Raw genomic sequence first — 19,648 nt, 5'->3', positions numbered from 1 at the left:
TCAGAGGAACCAGAGATCAAATTGCCAACATCCACTGGATCATCAAAAAGCAAGAGAGTTCCAGAAAAATGTCTGCTTTATTGACTATGTCAAAGCCTTTGACTGTGGATCACAACAAACTGTGGAAAACTTAAAGAGGTAGGAATACCAAACAACCTTACCTGCCTCCTGAGAAATCTGGATGCAGGTCAGGAAGCAACAGTTAGAACTGGACATGGAACAACAGACTGGTTCCAAATGGAAAGCAGAACATCAAGGCTGTATATTGTCACCCTGCTTATTTAACTTACATGCAGAGAACATCATACGAAATGCCAGGCCAGATGAAGCACAAGTTGGAATCAAGATTGTTGGGAGAAATATCAATAACTTCAGATATGCAGATGACACCACCCTTATGGCAGAAAGCGAACAAGACCTAAAGAGCCCCTTGATGAAAGTGAAAGAGGAAAGTGAAAAAGTTGGCTTAAAACTCAACATTCTGAAAACCAAGATCATGGCATCTGGTCCCATCACTGCGAGGCAAATAGATGGGGAAACAATGAAACCATGAGAGACTTTATTTTCTTGGGCTCCAAAATCACTGCAGATGATGACTGCAGCCATGAACTTAAAAAATGCTTGCTCCTTGGAAGAAAAGCTATGACCAACCTAGACAGCATATTAAAAGCAGACATTACTTTGCCAACAAAGGTCTGTCTAGTCAAAGCTATGGTTGGATGTGAGAGTTGGACTATAAAGAAAGCTGAACACTGAAGAGTTGATGCTTTTGAACTATAGTGTTGGAGAACACTCTTGAGAGTTCTTTGGATTGCAAGTCTAAGGACCAAACCATTTAATCCTAAAAGAAATCAGTCCTGAATATTCATTGGAAGGACTCATGCTGAAGGTGAAACTCAAATACTTTGTACACTTGATGAGAAGAACTGACTCATTTGAAAAGACCCTGATGCTGGGAAAGATTGAAGGTGGGAGGAGAAGGGGGTGACAGAGGATGAGATGGTTGGATGGCATCACTACTCAATGGAAATGAATTTGAGTATGTTCCAGGAGTTGGTAATGTATGGGGAAGCCTGGCTTGCTGCAGTCCATGGGGTTGCAAAGTCTGACATATCTTAGAGACTAAAAAGCAACAAACTGTAAAGAAAATTCAGTTATTTTGTCACTGATATTGTAAATTATATCCTCACTCCTTTCAATGTTTCCACTTTCCTTTCCTGTCTGTCAGAGACCTCATCATGTCCAGAGAAGTCATTGTGAAATGATAAGTAGACAATTAGGCAATGAGAAATAAAAACATCACTTACAATTTTATGATTTTTAGCTGTAAACATGCTTTTCAACAAGCCTAACAATCTGGAAAAGCAGAAGATCCATTCATAATTGCTTTAACTTGCTAATGCAATGTGATATGAAATATGTAAAGGTATGTAGACATAAAGTTCAAAAAGTGAACACAATTTGCTCATGTGTAGAATTATAATGACCTATATTGTGTTATAATCCAGAGGGAAACCCTGTAATGTAAGGAATTCTAGAAATAGTATAATCAGAGAGGAGCACCAGAACAGCAGTGGGGAGACAGGCTGTATTCTTGTCTGATATTAACCATAGTGTTTTTAGGTAACTCAGTTAACCTTTTCAAGCCACAGTTTTCTCATTTGTGATAGGAGACTCAAACCAAGTGTTCCGGGAGTACATGACTTTATTAGACCTAATTCAGCAATGAGACATTTCCTCACATTTTGTTGTTAATATGTTGCATGAGAAATAGCCTGTGATGGATACACATGAAGGGAAGAAATCTTTGTGATAATATTTGTAACAGATTCCCAAAGTAAACACTAAAAATTGCACCCTTAATGCTTTTTATTTAACAAGCCAATTTAGACAACTCAGTCCCCTAAAGGAATCCCCATGGCTTGCTCACAGATTCAATGTCCATTGCCTTCACATGCCTTTTCTCCTAATCCTCCTTGGTCTAACCTCCCTCCATTTCTCTTCTATGAGGAATTCTTTCCTCTGTGCTTTATCATTCTCATGCTGCTAAGCTGCTAAGTCACTTCAGTCGTGTCCGACTCTGTGCGACCCCATAGACGGCAGCCCACTAGGCTCCTCTGTCCCTGGGATTCTCCAGGCAAGAACACTGGAGTGGGTTGCCATTTCCTTCTCCAATGCATGAAAGTGAAAAGTAAAAGTGAAGTCGTTCAGTCTCTCAGCGACCCCATGGACTGCAGCCTACCAGGCTCCTCCATCCATGGGATTTTATTCTCATAGACATACACAATCTATTTTTCTAAATTTTTTTTTTAAATTCCGACTCTGCCCTCTCAGTCTACCCAAAGCTCCATGTTCACTCTTCCTTCACAGGAGTCTCAAGGGTACCACCTGTGCTTTCCCAAAGGAAGCATCTTTTTGGGTAGACAGCCCCTGTGCCATCTACAAATCTGTGTTAGAATTAAACCAGTTGCTCTCTGCAGAAGATAACACTATCAAAGCCAAGTTCAGTAGCTAAATGAAGAGAAAACTCTGTTCCACAGAGTAGAACCCCCACAAGACATCATCCACACACATGACTTCCAAGATCACAAAGCTAGCCAAGTCACAGGAGAGGTCTCCCCAACCCACTCCCTCATTAAGGTTAGCATTATTAGAGTCATTGTGAGGTAGACTGGGGGTGATGGTAATGCAAGAGGAAGATGGACAAGCACTTAACTGCTGTGTCCCCAGAAAGACATTTAGCTCTTTGAGTTACAATATATTGATTTAAAAAATACGGATAATAATGCCTTCTTGCTGTGCTGTGTTTTATCGCTCAGTCGTGTCCGACCCTCTGTGACTCCACAGACTGTAGCCTGCCAGGCTCCTCTATCCATGGGGATTCTCCAGGCAAGAATACTGGAGTGGGTTGTCATGCCCTGCTCCAGGGGATCTTCCCAACCGAGGGATCAAACCCAGGTCTCCTGCATTGCAGGCAGATTCTTTACTGTCTGAGCCACCAGGGAAGCCCATGAACCCTGGAGTGGGCAGCCTATCCCTTCTCCAGGGGATCTTCCTGACCCAGGAATCGAACTGGGGTTTCCTGCATTGCAGGCAGATCCTTTACCAGCTGAGCTACCAGGGAAGCCCCTTCTTGATACTACCTAAATACAAATCATACTACCATTTAAAGTAGTTCTCAGGATTAAAGATAATGTATACATAGAGTCTGTAATCTAAAGGAGGCTTGAAATCGACTATTCCTTATTATTATTATCATTATTATAAACATCCCTTTAAGGTTGGTAGAAGGCACCCATTTTTTTCCTTACTAGGATAGGGATTACTATGAGTGACTTGACCATAAAGTGGAGCAACCTAGGAATAATATAGGATTCCCTAACAGTTGGTTCTATGTTCAGACCTGGTTTCAGTATTTGTGGAAATGTCCTCATTTAGTGTCTCTAAAACCCAGGACTCTATTATTGTTTCTATTTCCTTTTCGTTTTTCACCAAAGGACTCTGCACTGTAACTTTAAAAAAGGAAGAAAGATCTGTCAGCTTGTCTCTCTTGGTAGGGTTTCTACTTCTTTGAGTGGACCACCTATGCCACGCTGAAAAGGGAAAAATCCTACAACTACTATTTTGGTATGTGCGATGTAGAAATGTTGTCATTTTGTACTTCCTGCTGATGCTAAAGTTTATGTAAAAGGAAATCAGCTAGCTATATTTCCCAGGAAGATCGTGTGAGTTATAAAATTTTCACATAGATCTTGAGCTAAACAGAAATCTTATGAATTAATGTTTGCTACAATTAAGATACAGTGGACACTTTCCAGTGAGGAAAAACATAAAAATATATTAAGGTTCTGTCAAGACACAATAATGTCTAGGCATGATGTTCAGACTGAACTAACCAGGGTATCTTTGCTTGCTTAAACAAAGGCCTTTTGAACTTCTTCAGGCAGGACAGTAACAGAGAAATGATGGCTTTTACTCCTGAACACAATGTCTAGATATTGATTTAAACTATAGTAACTAACCTGCATTAACAAAATCCTGAAACATATCCATTAAGTACAATATTCAATTAGTGAAAATTTTCTATATGATTTCAAGCCTGTCATCTTTAAAATATTTTGAATTGGCTTCAGGTAGTTATTTCACATTCAAAGGACAGAGAATCTTTTCCCCATTTATTTATTAAGAACTTGCAACTTTTGGTTTCAAGGTTAATTTCCATTTGTTTCTAGTAGATACTGAGTCAATGTGAACTCATATCTTGGAAAAGGATGACTAACGAGAACAAAATTGTGAGTCTGAGCACAGGTGGAACCATTGTTAAGCTTTGCATAAAGGGAATGAATTAGGCACACAACTAGCCTTCTCATGTATAATATTGGGTTCCTAAGCTACAACACCTTTTATCAATTTGAGGTGTGCTGCTGGCTGCAATTGCACTGTAAGTGATACAACCATCACTTGGAGAGGGCTTTGGAACTTCAAAGGCAACAGAAACCTTTTCTTCAGTGGAATGTTCCTTTTCACCCGCTCTTCTGTTTAACCTGATAAGGCCTAGGGTATGCTTGTTTTAAAGTTCCTTTCATAACTTGACTTTTCTCTTCCCAAATTAAACAGTGCAAAATTGAATTGTCAAACATGTTCATAAAGTGAGGTACCATGTTGGAAATCATTTCTGTTTTTCAAATTAACATGTAATATTGGTATATTTAATTACTGTCAAACATAAACCCCTTTATCAGCATAAACAATTGGCAGCATAAACCAAAAACATAAGAAAAAATGAATTCTATCCATTAATTTACCATTTGCTTACCATCAAGTTTGGACATCACCTGAGACATGATTACTTGATTTTACTGACTGAGTACCTCAGCCTGTATATAGGATATAATCTCTATACCTTGTCACCATGCAAAAGCACCTGATACATCCTGAGTGCATATTCTAGTTCAGGTATGATAGCTGGTATACTTCATGCTTTAACTGCATATTTTCTAAGATACATGAATATTATAATTTCTAGTACATATGAATAAACATATTTATGTCATATCATATAATTTTTATCACATATGTAGAAATTGAGGATGAGAGAAGTACCTTGGCCAGAATTATCCAAGTAGTATGTAGAACAGGTGGTATATGAACCAGGTCAGCCTGTCTATCAGACCAGGCTTTCTGGCCATAGTTCAGTTTAGCCTGATTTCAGCCCCCTCTGGTTGGAATGAATGTTGTTCTTCACTTCCCTAGTTAGTTTCTTCATGTGCTGTGCTGTGCTTAATGGCTCAGCCATGTCTGACTCTTCGTGACCCCAGGGACCCAGGCTGCTCTGTCCATGGGGATGCTCCAGGCAAAAATACTGGAGTGGGTTGTCATGCCCTCCTCCAGGGGATCTTTCCAGCCTAGGGATTGAACCAAGGTCTCCTGAATTTCAGGCAGATTCTTTATCATGTGAGCCACCAGGGAAGCCTGAGAATACTGGAGTGTGTAGCCTTTCATTTCTCCAGGGGATTTTCCTGACCCAGGAATTGAACCCAGGTCTCCTGCATTGCAGGTGGATTCTTTACCAACTGAGCTACCAAGGAAGACCTAGTTTTTTCATATTTAATGCCTATCATGAATAGCAATTTAAAACAGCCTGAACTCCAAGAAGAAAGGCAAAGTTTAAATTGTCCATGGTATCACTGACTTGAGACCCAGAGACTTTTTCTCTAAAATTTATCTTCTGTTATAGAGAAACTTTATTTGGGATGGTAGGAAAATGTGTTAGTCTTTTCCTATATTATTTCTGACTTTAGTTATATGTTAAGAAAGGTCTTTCACACTGTAAAATCTAAAAAAAATATATGGTTATGCTATTATTACTGTTTAGTTTTTAGCCATTTCTTAAAATTTAAATTATTGGTCTATCTGGAATTTATTTTTGTATGGGATATGGTAGGAACCTAACTTAATTCTTAGGCCCCATTTTCTCCTCAACTTCTGGTCTTTTTTACCTTTTTATTCCTGACATTATTGTCTGACGTAGCAGAAAAGACTTGAATATGTGCTTTGGGTTGATATGTGGTGAAAGACTCACTCAATTTCGTTCTTCCATTTTAATTACTAAGGTCTGGGGAAACTATGCTGGAAAGCAAAGTGCCATTACTATTTAAATAATCAGTGTACTAATGTCTCCTTCCAATTTTGAGAGGCTCTTTAGTGGTTCATCATGAATATGAATTTCGGAGAGATCATTTGCAATCCAGTTCTGTGGCTCCTCCTTTGAAATCTGTTACTCTCAAGACATAATGTCATAAGTACACATCCAGGCTCCATGAATTGTTTTCAAGCAATTGTTCTATAGCTTGCCCTACTAGGGAATCCATAGAGGGTATCTGAATGGGTCAAAGTGAAGGTAATGATTTTGGGCTGTTTCCATTCATGGAAAAGAACAAACATTTGTGAGATGTTTGTTCCTAGAGAACATATTTCAAATGTCTTTTGAGGCATTTTTACTTTTAAAATTTTAAATTAAAAGATAGTGTATTCCTATTAAAGGCACCTCAAAAGTGCACACATAGATTCTTTTAGGGTACCTCCTTAATTCTCTGGTTTGCATCCTCTTTCATGAAAGTGTTTTCCTCGAAGCCATACAGCTGCAATCTAAATGTGGTCAGATTCTAGCTGACCTCAGGTGTGCTCTGTCCTGGAGGCAGAAGCCAGCAATTAACTGATTTCTCCTGGGCAGATGTAATAGATCCAGAAGGGAATGAACGTGCTTTTGCACAAAACCACAGCGGATTAGCAATGCGACAAGTGGCCTGACAGGATTTAACTTGAAGGCAGGAATCTCATCTCTCTATCCCTTTACCCTGTTCATCATGAAATCTTCTGTGCCCACATTTTTTTCCTCGGGAAAACTCTTCATAAGCTTTCAACAAAATTATCTAAACCGTGGCCTCAAAATCCCTTGTGAAAAGAGAAAGGACAAAAATAAATGAATCAATTAATTATTTTAAATAAACAGGTCAATTTTTTCCCTTCTTTTCTATGGGTCATGGATGAAGGAATCACCCATCATTTCTCTGAGACTTATGCAAATCATGTACATCTTTCTTAATCCTGAAACCATTTTTTAAAAAATTTGCAAAACCTAAGAGAAACTTGCAGGTATACTGTTATCTATAAAAACAATCTGACAATGTCACTTCTCTCAAGTTTCAAAACAGTGACTATACCTCAACACAGATAAGCCTCACAATCATCAGATACAGAATCTACTATCTGTACTTGTAAGTGCTAAACCTCCATATTTGGCTGAAAAGACAGCCAAGGAAGGATATTTATAATTCAGCAATGGTCTTATACTTCTCTCTGCAATCCAGGCTCTAATTACACAGAATATAGTTTTATGCTTAAAAAACATATGATTTCACTAAACATATCCAACACATCTTTTCTCTACCTATGATTTAATAAACCTCTTGCTTAAAAATGTCTTCCTAATGCAATGGACCACAGTGCATGGAATCACTGGGCCTGTCAATCTTTATAACCCTCCCATAAATTGTTCCTCCCTTAAATACCGCATTTTGGTAACTTAGACGCTCATTATGAATATATCTGCATGCTAACTGCTTATCTGTGATACTGCTCAGCACAGAATAAATGCACATGTACAAACATGTAAAATCAGATGATGTCATTTATTTTAAAAATATACATACGTATACATATGCATAAATATACATATACATGTATATATGCATATAATTTTTGTTAACCATGGAAAAAAGCCAATAGATTGATACCTAGAGATGTGGGCCCAATTTTAGAAGCAGATGTGAACACCATAGTAATTTTAATAGGGGAGGGGCTTTTTGTTTTTGTTTTTGTGTAATAAAGCAATCGATATTCCTAATCCTATATAAACATCCCCAGCCCTCAGACACCCAGGGCATGACTGTGTATTTGAACTCCCTGAGAAAGCTCACAGAGTTCTAGACAGGTACTCGTAGATTGAGGACACAAATCCCAAAATATCAGCATCATGGCCCTTCCGGGCCAGGGACGACGCTGTGCACACAGGCAGTCCAGGAGGGCCAGGGAACTAGCCCCACACTCACTCACACAGGTATCTCCCCGTCTGCAGGCCACCTAGCAGTGGCAACGCTACTGGCAACCAGCCCTGGCTGGCGGGCACTCACAGGCACACTCCGGGGAGATCCCGAGAAACCTAGGGGGAAAGGGGAGCGTGGGGGCATTTGGGGGCAGCAGCGCGCACCCAGCACGGTCTCTGCGCCTCCAACACCTCCCGGGACCCGAACTGGCTCCGGAGCCCCCCGGAGGATCTGCATTACGCCAAGGCGCTGGGCCAACTCACCTCCACGAAATAAAAGCAGGGCAGGAGGGTCACGCTGTCCTTGATCACTTTGCCCTTTGGCCTCTCCTTCGCCGACATCCCTGCCGCCTGCCCGGGATGCGTCCTCCCCGGGGCGAGGTGTGCACAGCGCAGCCAAGGCGAGATGCCTCCTCCAGCCGCAAGCGCCCGGCGCCGCTGATGTCACATTCCCCGCGGGCACCGCTGGAGCCAGCGCGGTGCAGGCAGCGCCCCCGCCTCTCCCCGCCCCTCTTTGCAGCAACCCAGCGGCTCCCAGAGCGAGCAGGTCCTCCGCCTCCTCTACTCTGGCTGCCACCCCCGGTTTTTCTCGGCGGAGACGTCCAGCTCCTTCCTCCAAGCTGTTGCTGCAATGGCTTCCCCTCCCCGCCACCCTCCCGCTGCTCTCCACAGCCCTGGCGAGGCTTCGTGGCGGTCGGGGCTTGACGTCAAGAATCGGCAAAGGGGGACGCACCCCTGGATGCTGCAGCAGAGAGGCTGAGGAGACCAGGCACCCACGGCCCCCCGGGAAGCCTCCTGGATCCCTCCAGGAACTCTAACTTCAGGATTGCTGGAGAGCGGAAGCTCAGCTCTTGCGCACTGACCCGCAGCGCGAAAACCGACCTCCACCTGCGCAAGATTAAAACTTAGATCCCACACTGAAAAGTAGGCCGTGGTGGGAACTCACTGAGAGCTGGCTGCCATCCAGGAATGACTTCCCCGACTGAGGATTCTCTGCCTAGGAGACTCCCTGGCTCCCTAGGACGCAGACTTAACCTGCTGATAAACTTTCACTGTTGCCTGTCTGGGAATGGTGAGGCACTGGTGGAGGCGGATGTGTGGGCATCCTCATATAGCCCCAAAGCCACGATATTATGCTCTTACCTCATCATCGCACCCCCGGAACCACGTCAATGTTACAGTCATCACCGTAAAAGGAGACACTTCTCAGCCATTGACAATCTAAATTAAGTCCTTCACTTTATTGGTGATGTTCTTGGCTTGTCTCAACTTTAGGATTATTTTGGCAACCCAGAGGTGTCAAATGATATAGAGGAGAAAAAACTCAAAAATATAAAATACTGTGTTATGCTAAGTAAGATAACCCACTTCCAGGATTACATGGCCCTGGTCATTTCAAAGTCTCCACATTAAGCATCTGAGAGCCAATTCCCACCGCACTTTTCAACTCACTCCAATTGCTAGCCTGTCTTAGTTTGGGCTTCTATAAAACAAACAAACAAGCAAACACATAGACTGGGTAGTTTAAACAACAGTTTCTCACCATTCTGAAAGCTAGAAGTGCCAGTTCAGGCTGCCAGCAAGATCAGGTTGTGGTGAGGATTCTCTTTTTGGCTGTATGCTTACCTAAAGGAAAAAGAGAGCTACTTTTCTGATCTCTTCTTATGAGGGCACTAATCCATCATGAGGGCACTGCCCTCGTTTGTTGTTATTTTTCAGTTGTTCAGTCCTGTCAGACTCTCTCTGACCCCCTGGATGCGGCACACCAAGCTTCCCTGCCCTTCACCATCTTCCTGGAGCTGTCTCAAACTCATGTCCATTGAGTCGGTGATGCCATCCAACCATCTCATCCTCTGTCACCCCCTTCTCTTCCTGCCTCAGTCTTTCCCAGCATCAGGGTCTTTTCAAATGAGTCAGCTCTTTGCATCAGGTGGCCCAAGTATCGGAGCTTCAGCTTCAACATCAGTCCTTCCAATGACTATTAAGGGTTGATTTCCTTTAGGATTGACTGGTTGGATCTCCTTGCAGTCCAAGGAACTCTCAAGAGTCTTCTCCAACACCACAGTTAGAAAGCATCAATTCTTCGGTGTTCAGCCTTTTTTACGGTCCAACTCTCATATCCATACATGACTACTAGAAAAACCATCCTCATCACCTCATCTAAATCTGACTGCCCCTCAAAGATCACACCTCCAAATGCTGTCATCTTGGGGGTTAGGTTTCAATATATGAATTTTGAGGAGCCACAAATACTCAGTCCATCACACACTCCAGGCGCTCTTTGGCAGCATCAGGACAGTCTGATCTACCAATGTCCATATTTCTGACCTACCACTGCCATCTCATACCATTACTTTCTCCTACTGGTTTAGGTTCCAGAATTCAAAAGTATAATCTCTCAGTTTCTACTTCTTGTTCACCACACTCACCTGGCAAAACCCTAGCACAGTTACACCCAATTCTCTGCCTTTACCAGAACGTGGATGGAGAACTCACAACCATGTGGTTTTGTGCCAGATCAGACTCAGGACTACAAACTTCAAGTAGTCTCTACTATTTCTCACATAGCCTTAGTATATTCACTTTCTTATTCTCTGAGGACAAACTCACACCTCCTCTAGTCTCTTCAAACCTTGACATTTTCAGCTAATGGCTTTAACTTGCTTTCATTCAGTTCTGTTGTTCAGTTGCTCAGTCGTGTCTGACTCTTTGAGACCCCATGGACTGCAGCATACCAGGCTTCCCTGTCCCTCACCATCTCCCGGAGCTTGCTTGTCCATTGAGTCAGTGGTGCCATCCATCTCATCCTCTGTCGTTGCCTTCTCCTCCCACCATCAATCTTTCTTAGCATCAGGGTCTTTTCAAATGAGTCAGTTCTTCGCATCAGGTGACCAAAGTATTGGAGCTTCACCTTCAACATCAGTCCTTCCAGTGAATATTTAGGACTGATTTCCTTTAGGATTGACTGGTTTGGTCCCTGGACTTGCAGTATAAGGGACTCACAAGAGTCTTCTTCAAATCCACAGTTCAAAAGCATCAATTCTTCAGTGCTTAGCCTTCTTTATGGTCCATCTCTCACATATATACATGACTACTGGAAACACATAGCTTTGACTAGGTGGATCTTTCTTGGCAAAGTAATGTCTCTCCTTTTTAATACACAGTCAAGTTTTGTCATGGCTTTTCTTCCAAGAAGCAAGTGACTTTTAATTTCATGGCTGCAGTCACCATCTGCAGTGATTTTCGAACCCAAGAAAATAAAGTCTCTCACTGTTTCCATTGTTTCCCCATCTATTTGCCTTGAAGTGATGGGACAGGATGCCATGATCTTAGTTTTTTGAATGTTGAGTTTTAAACCAGCTTTTTCACTCTCCTCTTTCACTTTCATCAACAGGTTCTTTAGTTCCTCCTCGCTTTCTTCCATAAGGGTGGTGTCATCTGCATATCTGAGGTTATTGATATTTCTCCTCTCAATCTTTATTCCAGGTTATGCTTCATCTAGCCAGGTATTTCACATGATGTACTATGTATATAAGTTAAATAAGCAGGTTGACAATATACAGCTTTGATGTTCTACTTTCCCAATTTTGAACCAGTCTGTTTTTGCATATCCAGTTCTAACTGTTGCTTTTAGACCTGCATCCAGATTTCTCAGGAGGCAGGTAAGGTGGTCTAGTATTTCCATCACTTGAAGAATTTCCCACAGTTTGTTGTGATCCACACAATCTAAGGCTTTAGCATAGTCAATGAAGCAAAAGTAGATGTTTTCCAGGAATTCTCTTGCTTTTTCTATGATCCAACAGATGCTGGCAATTTGATCTCTGATTCCTCTGCCTTTTCTAAATCCAGCTTGAACATCTGGAAGTTCTCAGTTCACATACTGTTGTAGTCTCTCTTGGAGAATTTTGAGCATTACTTTGCTAGCATGTGAAATGACTACAATTATGCTACAGTTTGAACATTCTTTGGCACTGCCCTTCTTTGGGATTAGAATGAAAACTGACCTTTTCCAGTCCTGTGGCCACTGCTGAGTTTTCTGTTTGCTGACATATTGAATGCAGCACTTTAACAGCATCATCTTTAAAGATTTGAAATATCTCAGCTGGAATTCCATCACCCCCACTAGCTTTGTTCATAGTGATGCTTCCTAAGGCCCACTTGACTTTACACTCCAGGATGTCTAGCTCTAGGTGAGTGATCACACCATCATGGTTATCTGGCTCATGAAAATCTTTTTTGTATAGTTTTTCTGTGTATTTTTGCCACCTCTTCTTAATATCTTCTGCTTCTCTTAGGTCCATACCATTTCTGTCCTTTATTGTGCCCATCTTTGCATGAAATATTGCCTTAGTGTCTCTAATTTTCTTGAAGAGGTTTCTAGTCTTTCCCATTCTGTTGTTTTTCTCTATTTCTTTGCATTGTTCACTTAGGAATGCTTTCTTATCTCTCCTTGTTATTCTTTGGGACTCTGCATTCAGATGGGTATGTCTTTCCTTTTCTCCCTTGCCTTTTGCTTCTCTTCTTTTCTCAGCTATTTGTCAGCCCTTCTCAGATGGCCATTTTTCCTTTTGGCCTTTCTTTTTCTCGGGTATGATTTTGATTACTGCCTCCTGTACTATATCCTGAGCCTCAGTTCATCGTTCTTCAGGCACTCTATCAGATCTAATCCCTTGAATCTATTTGTCACTTCCACCATATAATCATAAGGGATTTGATTTAGGTCATACCTGAATGGCCTAGTGATTTCCCCTACTTTCCTCAATTTAAGTCTGAATTTGGCAATAAGCAATTCATGATCTGAGTCAGAATCAGCTCCTGCTCTTGTTTTTGCTGACTGTATAGAGCTTCTTCTTCTTCGGATGCAAAGAATATATCAGTCTGATTTGGGTATTGACCATCTGGTGATGTCCGTGTGTAAAGCCATCTCTCGTGTTGTTGGAAGAGCACATTTGCTATTACCAGTGCATTCTCTTGGCAAAGCTCTGTTAGCCTTTGCTTTGCTTCATTTTGTACTCCAAGGCCAAACTTGCCTATTACTACAAGTATCTCTTGACTTCCTACTTTTGCAGAATGGTCTCTGTTTGCTCTCAAGGCAAACCATTCAATATCACAGTAATCCTAGTCTATGCCCCAACCACTAATGCCAAAGAAGCTGGAGTTGAATTTTAATCAGAGAATGAAATTAATCAGAAGAGAATTCTGCCTTCTTTCAAACCTGACTACTTCCCTCCAACCTCCATCCTTCACAGGCACCACTGTCTCCTTCCTGGACTGGCTTCATAGCTTCCAAGTGTTCTACCAGCTTCTTCCCTTGCTACCCTTATAACCTACAAATAAGTCCCTATTCAGCAACCAGAAAGATCTTTTGACAAATAAAATTAGTTTTGTCATTCTTCCCAAACCCTGTAAGAGCTTTCCATCACATTCAGGAGAAAATCCAAACCTCTTCTTCAAAGCCCAGGTACCCTGCCTGACTCATGGACCTCATTCATAGTGCTTTGTGCCTTATTGGTTTGGCGATCCCAATCTAGCTTTGTACTATCTCAAGGACTATTTCTACTATCTCAGAGACTTGAACTCTTTGCAACCTCAGGGATGGTAGCCTGTTAGGCTCTTCTGTCCATGGAGTTTTCCAGGCAAGAATACTGGGGTGGGTTGCCATTTCCTTCTCCAATTAATCATCCCAGGCCTCCATTATTCTTTATTCTTACAGATTATTTTCTTTTCTTCATATAACTTATAATTATCTGATAGCTTATGAAGTATTGATTGCCCAGCTTTTTCATTGCCTTCTCTCCCACTAGAATGTAAGCTCTATAATATTGAGCACTTTTTAAAAAATCATTATGTGTCTAGCTAGTGGAACTGTTTCTGGAAAATAATAGATCTTCAGTAAATATTTGTTTAAAAACATGGATGAGTCTGTTAAGTGATGCACATAAAATCATGTAGCAGCTTCTCCCACCTACTAAATGTTCAATAATGTTAATTGATTCCATTATTAATTATCATGTTATTAACCAGATGTGTTTCTCACTACTACCAAAGTTACTTTATGTGTGTGAATAGTCTCTTTTCAACTTTCTCAACATCTAGACAGAATTTACAATTCTTGGTAGATATTGAAAAGTAAGTTAGAACTTCCCTGAATTTATCATCCTGGAAACTCAGCATTTATATATAAAGGTAAATAAAACACAAGGCTAAAACTATAGCTCCCTAATGTCATTGGCCAGAAGCTAAAATATGTGTTAAAATACTAGAGACACATCCTGACCGCACCTCAATAATTTAGGGAATATATTGAGACATCAGAAAGGTACTCTCTTTCCTCACTAGGTTATTTGACCAACTTGACCTGATCACATGGTCAGGGATCAAGAAATATTTCAGAATTCAAAGCCCATTCCTATTTCAAATTCTTTCTCACTCTCTTACCCAGTTTCTCTTTCTTTCTCTCCCCCTTCTTTTAAAATACTCTTTCCTGTGTAAAATCATTTCACTAAGCAATCAAGCTACTCATGCAATCCCTTAAATACTAAATGGAGTAATAATGCCTATATTAGGGTAACAGTTTAATGCATTTTACCTACTTAAACTTTTGATGCTCAAACAAGCAATAAGCAGGGCAGTTTTCCCCCTATTTTTTGGAAAAGTCTTGAAGACAAGATTCAGAGATGAAAAATAAATAAATAAATGAATAAAAGGTTGATTCAGCAGAGAAAGAGATTTGGATTCAGAAGAACTGAGTTCAAGCCCAGGACTTGTTACATTTGAAATCTGCTCTTGAGAAAGTCATTTAATAACTCTAAGCCATGAAATTAAAAGACACTTACTCCTTGGAAGGAAAGTCATAACCAACCTAGATAGCATATTCAAAACAGAGACATTACTTTGCCAACAAAGGTCCGCCTAGTCAAGGCTATGGTTTTTCCAGTGGTCATGTATGGATGTGAGAGTTGGACTGTGAAGAAAGCTGAGCGCTGAAGAATTGATGCTTTTGAATTGTGGTGTTGGAGAAGACTCTTGAGAGTCCCTTGGGTTGCAAGGAGATCCAACCAGTCCATTCTGAAGGAGATCAGCCCTTGAATTTCTTTGGAAGGACTGATGCTAAAGCTGAAACTCCAATAGTTTGGCCACCTCATATGAAGAGCTGACTCATTGGAAAAGACTCTGATGTTGGGACAGATTGGGGGCAGGAGGAGAAAGGGATGACAGAGGATGAGATGGTTGGATGGCATCACCAACATGATGGTCGTGAGTCTGAGTGAACTCCAGGGATGGTGATGGACAGGGAGGCCTGGCGTGCTGAGATTCATGGGGTCGCAAAGTGTTGGACACGACTGAGCAACTGAACTGAACTGAACTGAAGTGAAGCTTCAGTTTACTAACTTGTAAAGTGAGAAAAGTATTTGGTACCACTGACAGCACCATTCTCTAGCTCAAATGTGTGTGAATGCAATTGGTAGATGATCAAATTGGCCCATCCATTCATACAGTTATCCGTTCAACCTACAAATATTGATTGACCCTCCACTGTGTGAGAGGTATTTTTCCTTCTGAATTTCTGCTGGAGAGAAGAGATATGGTTCCTGCCCTCACAGAGCTCACAGTCTAACGCAGGTGGAGAGGAGAGAGACACAGATGATATATTAATCACAGCAATAAGAAAACACTTACATGATGCTCACCACAGATGAGGCACTGTTAAAAGTGCTTGGCACGTGTTAACCTCATTTAATTCTCACCACATCCTTAAGAATGGGTACCACCCTCCCACATTTTTTCAGTAAAAGAAACTGAGAGTTGGAGAGGTTAGTTATGGTTATGCAAGTGCAAAGAGTATAATGACTGTAATTAGTGAAGCTGAGATTTTGAACTCAGTGGGTTGCTTCAGTTCTGGGATCTTAAGGGCTACACATACTGCATCTCTTCGCAAACATAGAATTAGATCTTGCGCTATACACTACTGAAGAAACATTAGAATGCAGTTATAATTACTATGAGAAACTTCAGTATGATGGCCAAGGAAGACCTTAGGAGGAGCTGACATTCAAGCCTGCTTATAGTATTGAGGTTACTGCAGGATGGTCCTGAACTGAAAAATATGCTCCATCACACCTTCAAACCATGTAAATCCACCTTTAGGCCAAGGACAGAACTCATATGTTGAATGTCGCTTCAGGTATGCCAGCTGCAGGTCCTCATAATTACAGTGGCATTAGAAATAATTTAAGGTGCCTCGCAGAACTTGAATATTTTCCATGAAAATCCTGTTTCAGTGCGTTCACATGAAAAAATGGCTCCCACTGAAAAAGCTGCACTCTGACATTTCACAAGACAGTGTACTTCCCAGCACAAATAACTTGGAAAAATATGCCTGAAAATGCATTTGATATCATCATTAACACTGTCAGATTCCAGAAATAAGAAAGAAGCAGCTCTTCTGTATATCCTTTTTGGTTGCCCACAGCCAAATACAAACCCTTCTTCAGCTTCCTGGCAACTATTCATCCTCAGAATATTTTTCTGACATTTATCTTTAAGATCATAAAAAGGTGTGTTTCATTTAGTAATGTATTTCCCAGAAATCAGCTCACTTCACGGTATTTTGAGGAGAGGCTGTAAGATTTTATTTCATTTTTCTAAGAGACAGAGGTTTAAAAGAACTGAACATGCAGATGTTCAGTTGTAAAGGAGGAAAAGTACTGAAATGAGGAACATCCTGGAAGATGGTAAAGGGATTTTCTGGCTCTGGCCTCATCACTGACTAACAGTGAGGCTGTGGAGAACATTTTACCTCAGCGACTCAAGTTTCCTCACCTAAACAATGGAGTAGACATATTGAACATCTGTTGCTTCTGTTTGTCCAAGATCTGTCGTTCATTCTTCTTGAGCTTGTTTCTTGAATTTTCCTGATGGACTGTCCTGCTGGTCAGGACTGGGCCTGGAATGAAGACGCTCAGTCCTCTCTGGAGTTGGGGAGCGGATGGTGAGCCAAGGTAAACAACTGGGCTAGGCTTGCAGGAACTTGAATCTTGAGGGGTGTGATTCCGAGACAGAAAATCCTTGGTATCGATTCTTGGCAAAAGCAGAGAGAACAGTGATTAATGTTGGCCTTTCAATTTTCAGAATGGCCCTTGATCCATTTCCTTCAGAAGTCTGGCTTTTTTCCTTTTGGTACATCCCATATTCTTTCAAATAAATTCTCTCTGTCTCTATCTCTCTCTTCCTCCCCTCATCTCTCATTTTTCCATTAATTTAGCCAGAGACCACTTCTGTGACCCCAAACACCTAACTATTACAAAGAATCACAAGACATTCATTTGCTAAATGATTAACTTAAAATCTTAAAAAAAAAAAAAAAAAGGCAAACAAATAAAACAAACAGAAAAACCCTTAACACCTAACAGTATCCTCTGGCAAGAGACATAGGAGATAATTTTAAACCAGATTTTGTATTTACTACCAATGGCTTTGGACCGCCATAGTTTCCTATGATTCCCTATCAGGGCGTGGTAGAAGGTGATCTGCACAATTCTAGTGAATGTCATTCCCCAGAATACGCCTTTCCTCTGGGGTTAGGGGCTACCCCGAGAAAGTGAAAGTGAAAGTGGCTCAGTCGGGTCCGACTCTTTGCAACCCCACAGACTATACAGTCCGTGAAATTCTCCAGGCCAGAATACTAGAGTGGGTAGCTTTTTCCTTCTCCAGGGGATCTTCCCAAACCAGGGATCGGACCCAGGTCTCCCGCATTGCAGGCAGATTCGTTACTGACTGAGCCACAAGGGAAGCCCAAATCTCATAGCAATGATTCAAAGAACAGAACAAAAGTTTGCATTACAGAGCTTTGCTGTGGGTGTGCATTGGCATATTAGTGTGTTGGGAATGGATTACCATCTGTCCCACAAAATATTTGTCTCTTCAGGTTGCTTCTGGTTGTGAGCATCCTGGTTGGGAGGTGGAGTATCCTCTGCTAGCATGCCCTGAGGGCTGCTAGCAAGAAAAACAGAGGAATCATATCAGAACTTGCTGTTCCATCCCAGTGCACTGAACAGAGCCAGGAAGGAACCCCACCACCTGGAAACCCACTGAGCAGAGCCTGGAATCACTGAACGTACATCTGGACAGTCAGCTGCAGAACATGTTACTGTCACAGCCTCAGGTGTGGCGTGTTGGGGGTGATGAGAGGATGGACAGATCCAGAAGTCTCCTCATGGGTATAACTGATATCCCTCTTAGATCTGTTAAGTCTGTCCATGTTTTTTATGGGGTGTCCAGCCCACTATGTAGCAACTGCCCCCAAATACATACACTTTCTACAAATAAGAGCATCATTTTTGTTTTGAAACACTTGACATAAAAATATATGATTGGATTTAAAAACATCCAAGTTCTCACAGAAAATGTAAAGGTTACTTTTATTAATGAAGGCAGAGTTATTGGATTTTTCCAATGTAATTTCAAGGGTTGCTTGCTGTATTTTCAATGATTACAAAGCAACGATTTTAGATTTTTATTAGCTACGTGTACAGTTTCTCTTCAGTGATGACTATCAAGAAAAAGAACTCAAATTTTTCTGCCATACAACACCCCTCTGGATAAATATGCCACTCCACTTTCCTTGTCTCAGCTAAACAGCCTTGTTTTCTGCTCTGCAGACTGTGTCCTCTGCTCTGATGAGCTCATTTGACCCATACTTGGACCGTGTTCTTTGTTCTGTCCCTGTACCTCCTCATATGTGTTCCCCTCCCTTGAAATGCATTAACATCTCTCCTTTCTGAATTGTATTCATGCTGCTCCAACGTTCAGTGACCTCTCTCTGAACACCAGTGGTCCTTATTTTGCACTGTACATTCTAGCTCTTAATTATGAACTGTTTTCTTTGATACATTCTAATCTTGTCCTCCCAACTGTAGGAGTGAATTGGGGGAGAGACGCTTGCCTTTTTCCTTCTGTCCATCTCCCTCTCTTCCACTCTTGCTCTCCCCATTTTGTTCAGCTCTTCATTGGTTCTATGACATTAGAATAGGCTCCAGGCCAAAAGTTTCCCTGGATTCATCTCTTTGTTTTCTGATCAGTTCTTTAATTTTATACCAGGATAATTCTCCTAAGCACAATTTTGATTACGCCACTTATCTGCTCAAGATGCTCCATAGTTTTCCAGTCTTTATCCTGATGTTTATTTAAGGGCTTCCTTGGTCTGGCCTCCACCAATCTGTCTCACCCCTTCTTCTCCCCTATGCAGAGCCTACACTCGATACCCCAAACTACATGGTATTGCAGAAACTATACTCTTCTGCAATGAAGCTTTTTATGTTTGCTTCCTTTTCCACCCTCAACATTTACAGACAGAAAACAACTTCCTGATGAATCTTACTCAATCTTTTCCAAGTCTAAAAGTCTTTTAAGACTTTCTTTGGACATTGTTTGTAGATCATGTTATTTTCTATATCATTTGTCTTATTTGTCCTCAAAGATATTTTGCTTCTTGTAAGTATGGGTCATATCTAACTCATCATTCTTCTTCCCTTGAACCTTCAG

The 19,648-nt window shown here is 41.3% G+C and overlaps 1 protein-coding gene across 1 annotated transcript in view; it reads right to left on the bottom strand.

Annotated features, from left to right (window-relative positions):
* The window catches only part of PLPPR4 (phospholipid phosphatase related 4), a 52,744-nt gene extending 44,197 nt beyond the window's left edge, over positions 1-8,547 (bottom strand). The window contains exon 1 of the mRNA XM_042251310.1: positions 8,369-8,547. Within this exon, the coding sequence (XP_042107244.1) occupies positions 8,369-8,446 (78 nt within the window). The 5' untranslated portion in view covers positions 8,447-8,547. The remainder of the gene's footprint in view (positions 1-8,368) is intronic.
* Between the last annotated feature and the right edge of the window lie 11,101 nt (positions 8,548-19,648).

Source organism: Ovis aries, chromosome 1, assembly GCF_016772045.2.
Source record: "Ovis aries strain OAR_USU_Benz2616 breed Rambouillet chromosome 1, ARS-UI_Ramb_v3.0, whole genome shotgun sequence".
Lineage (NCBI taxonomy): Eukaryota > Metazoa > Chordata > Mammalia > Artiodactyla > Bovidae > Ovis > Ovis aries.
This window is presented reverse-complemented; position numbering and strand designations above follow the sequence as displayed.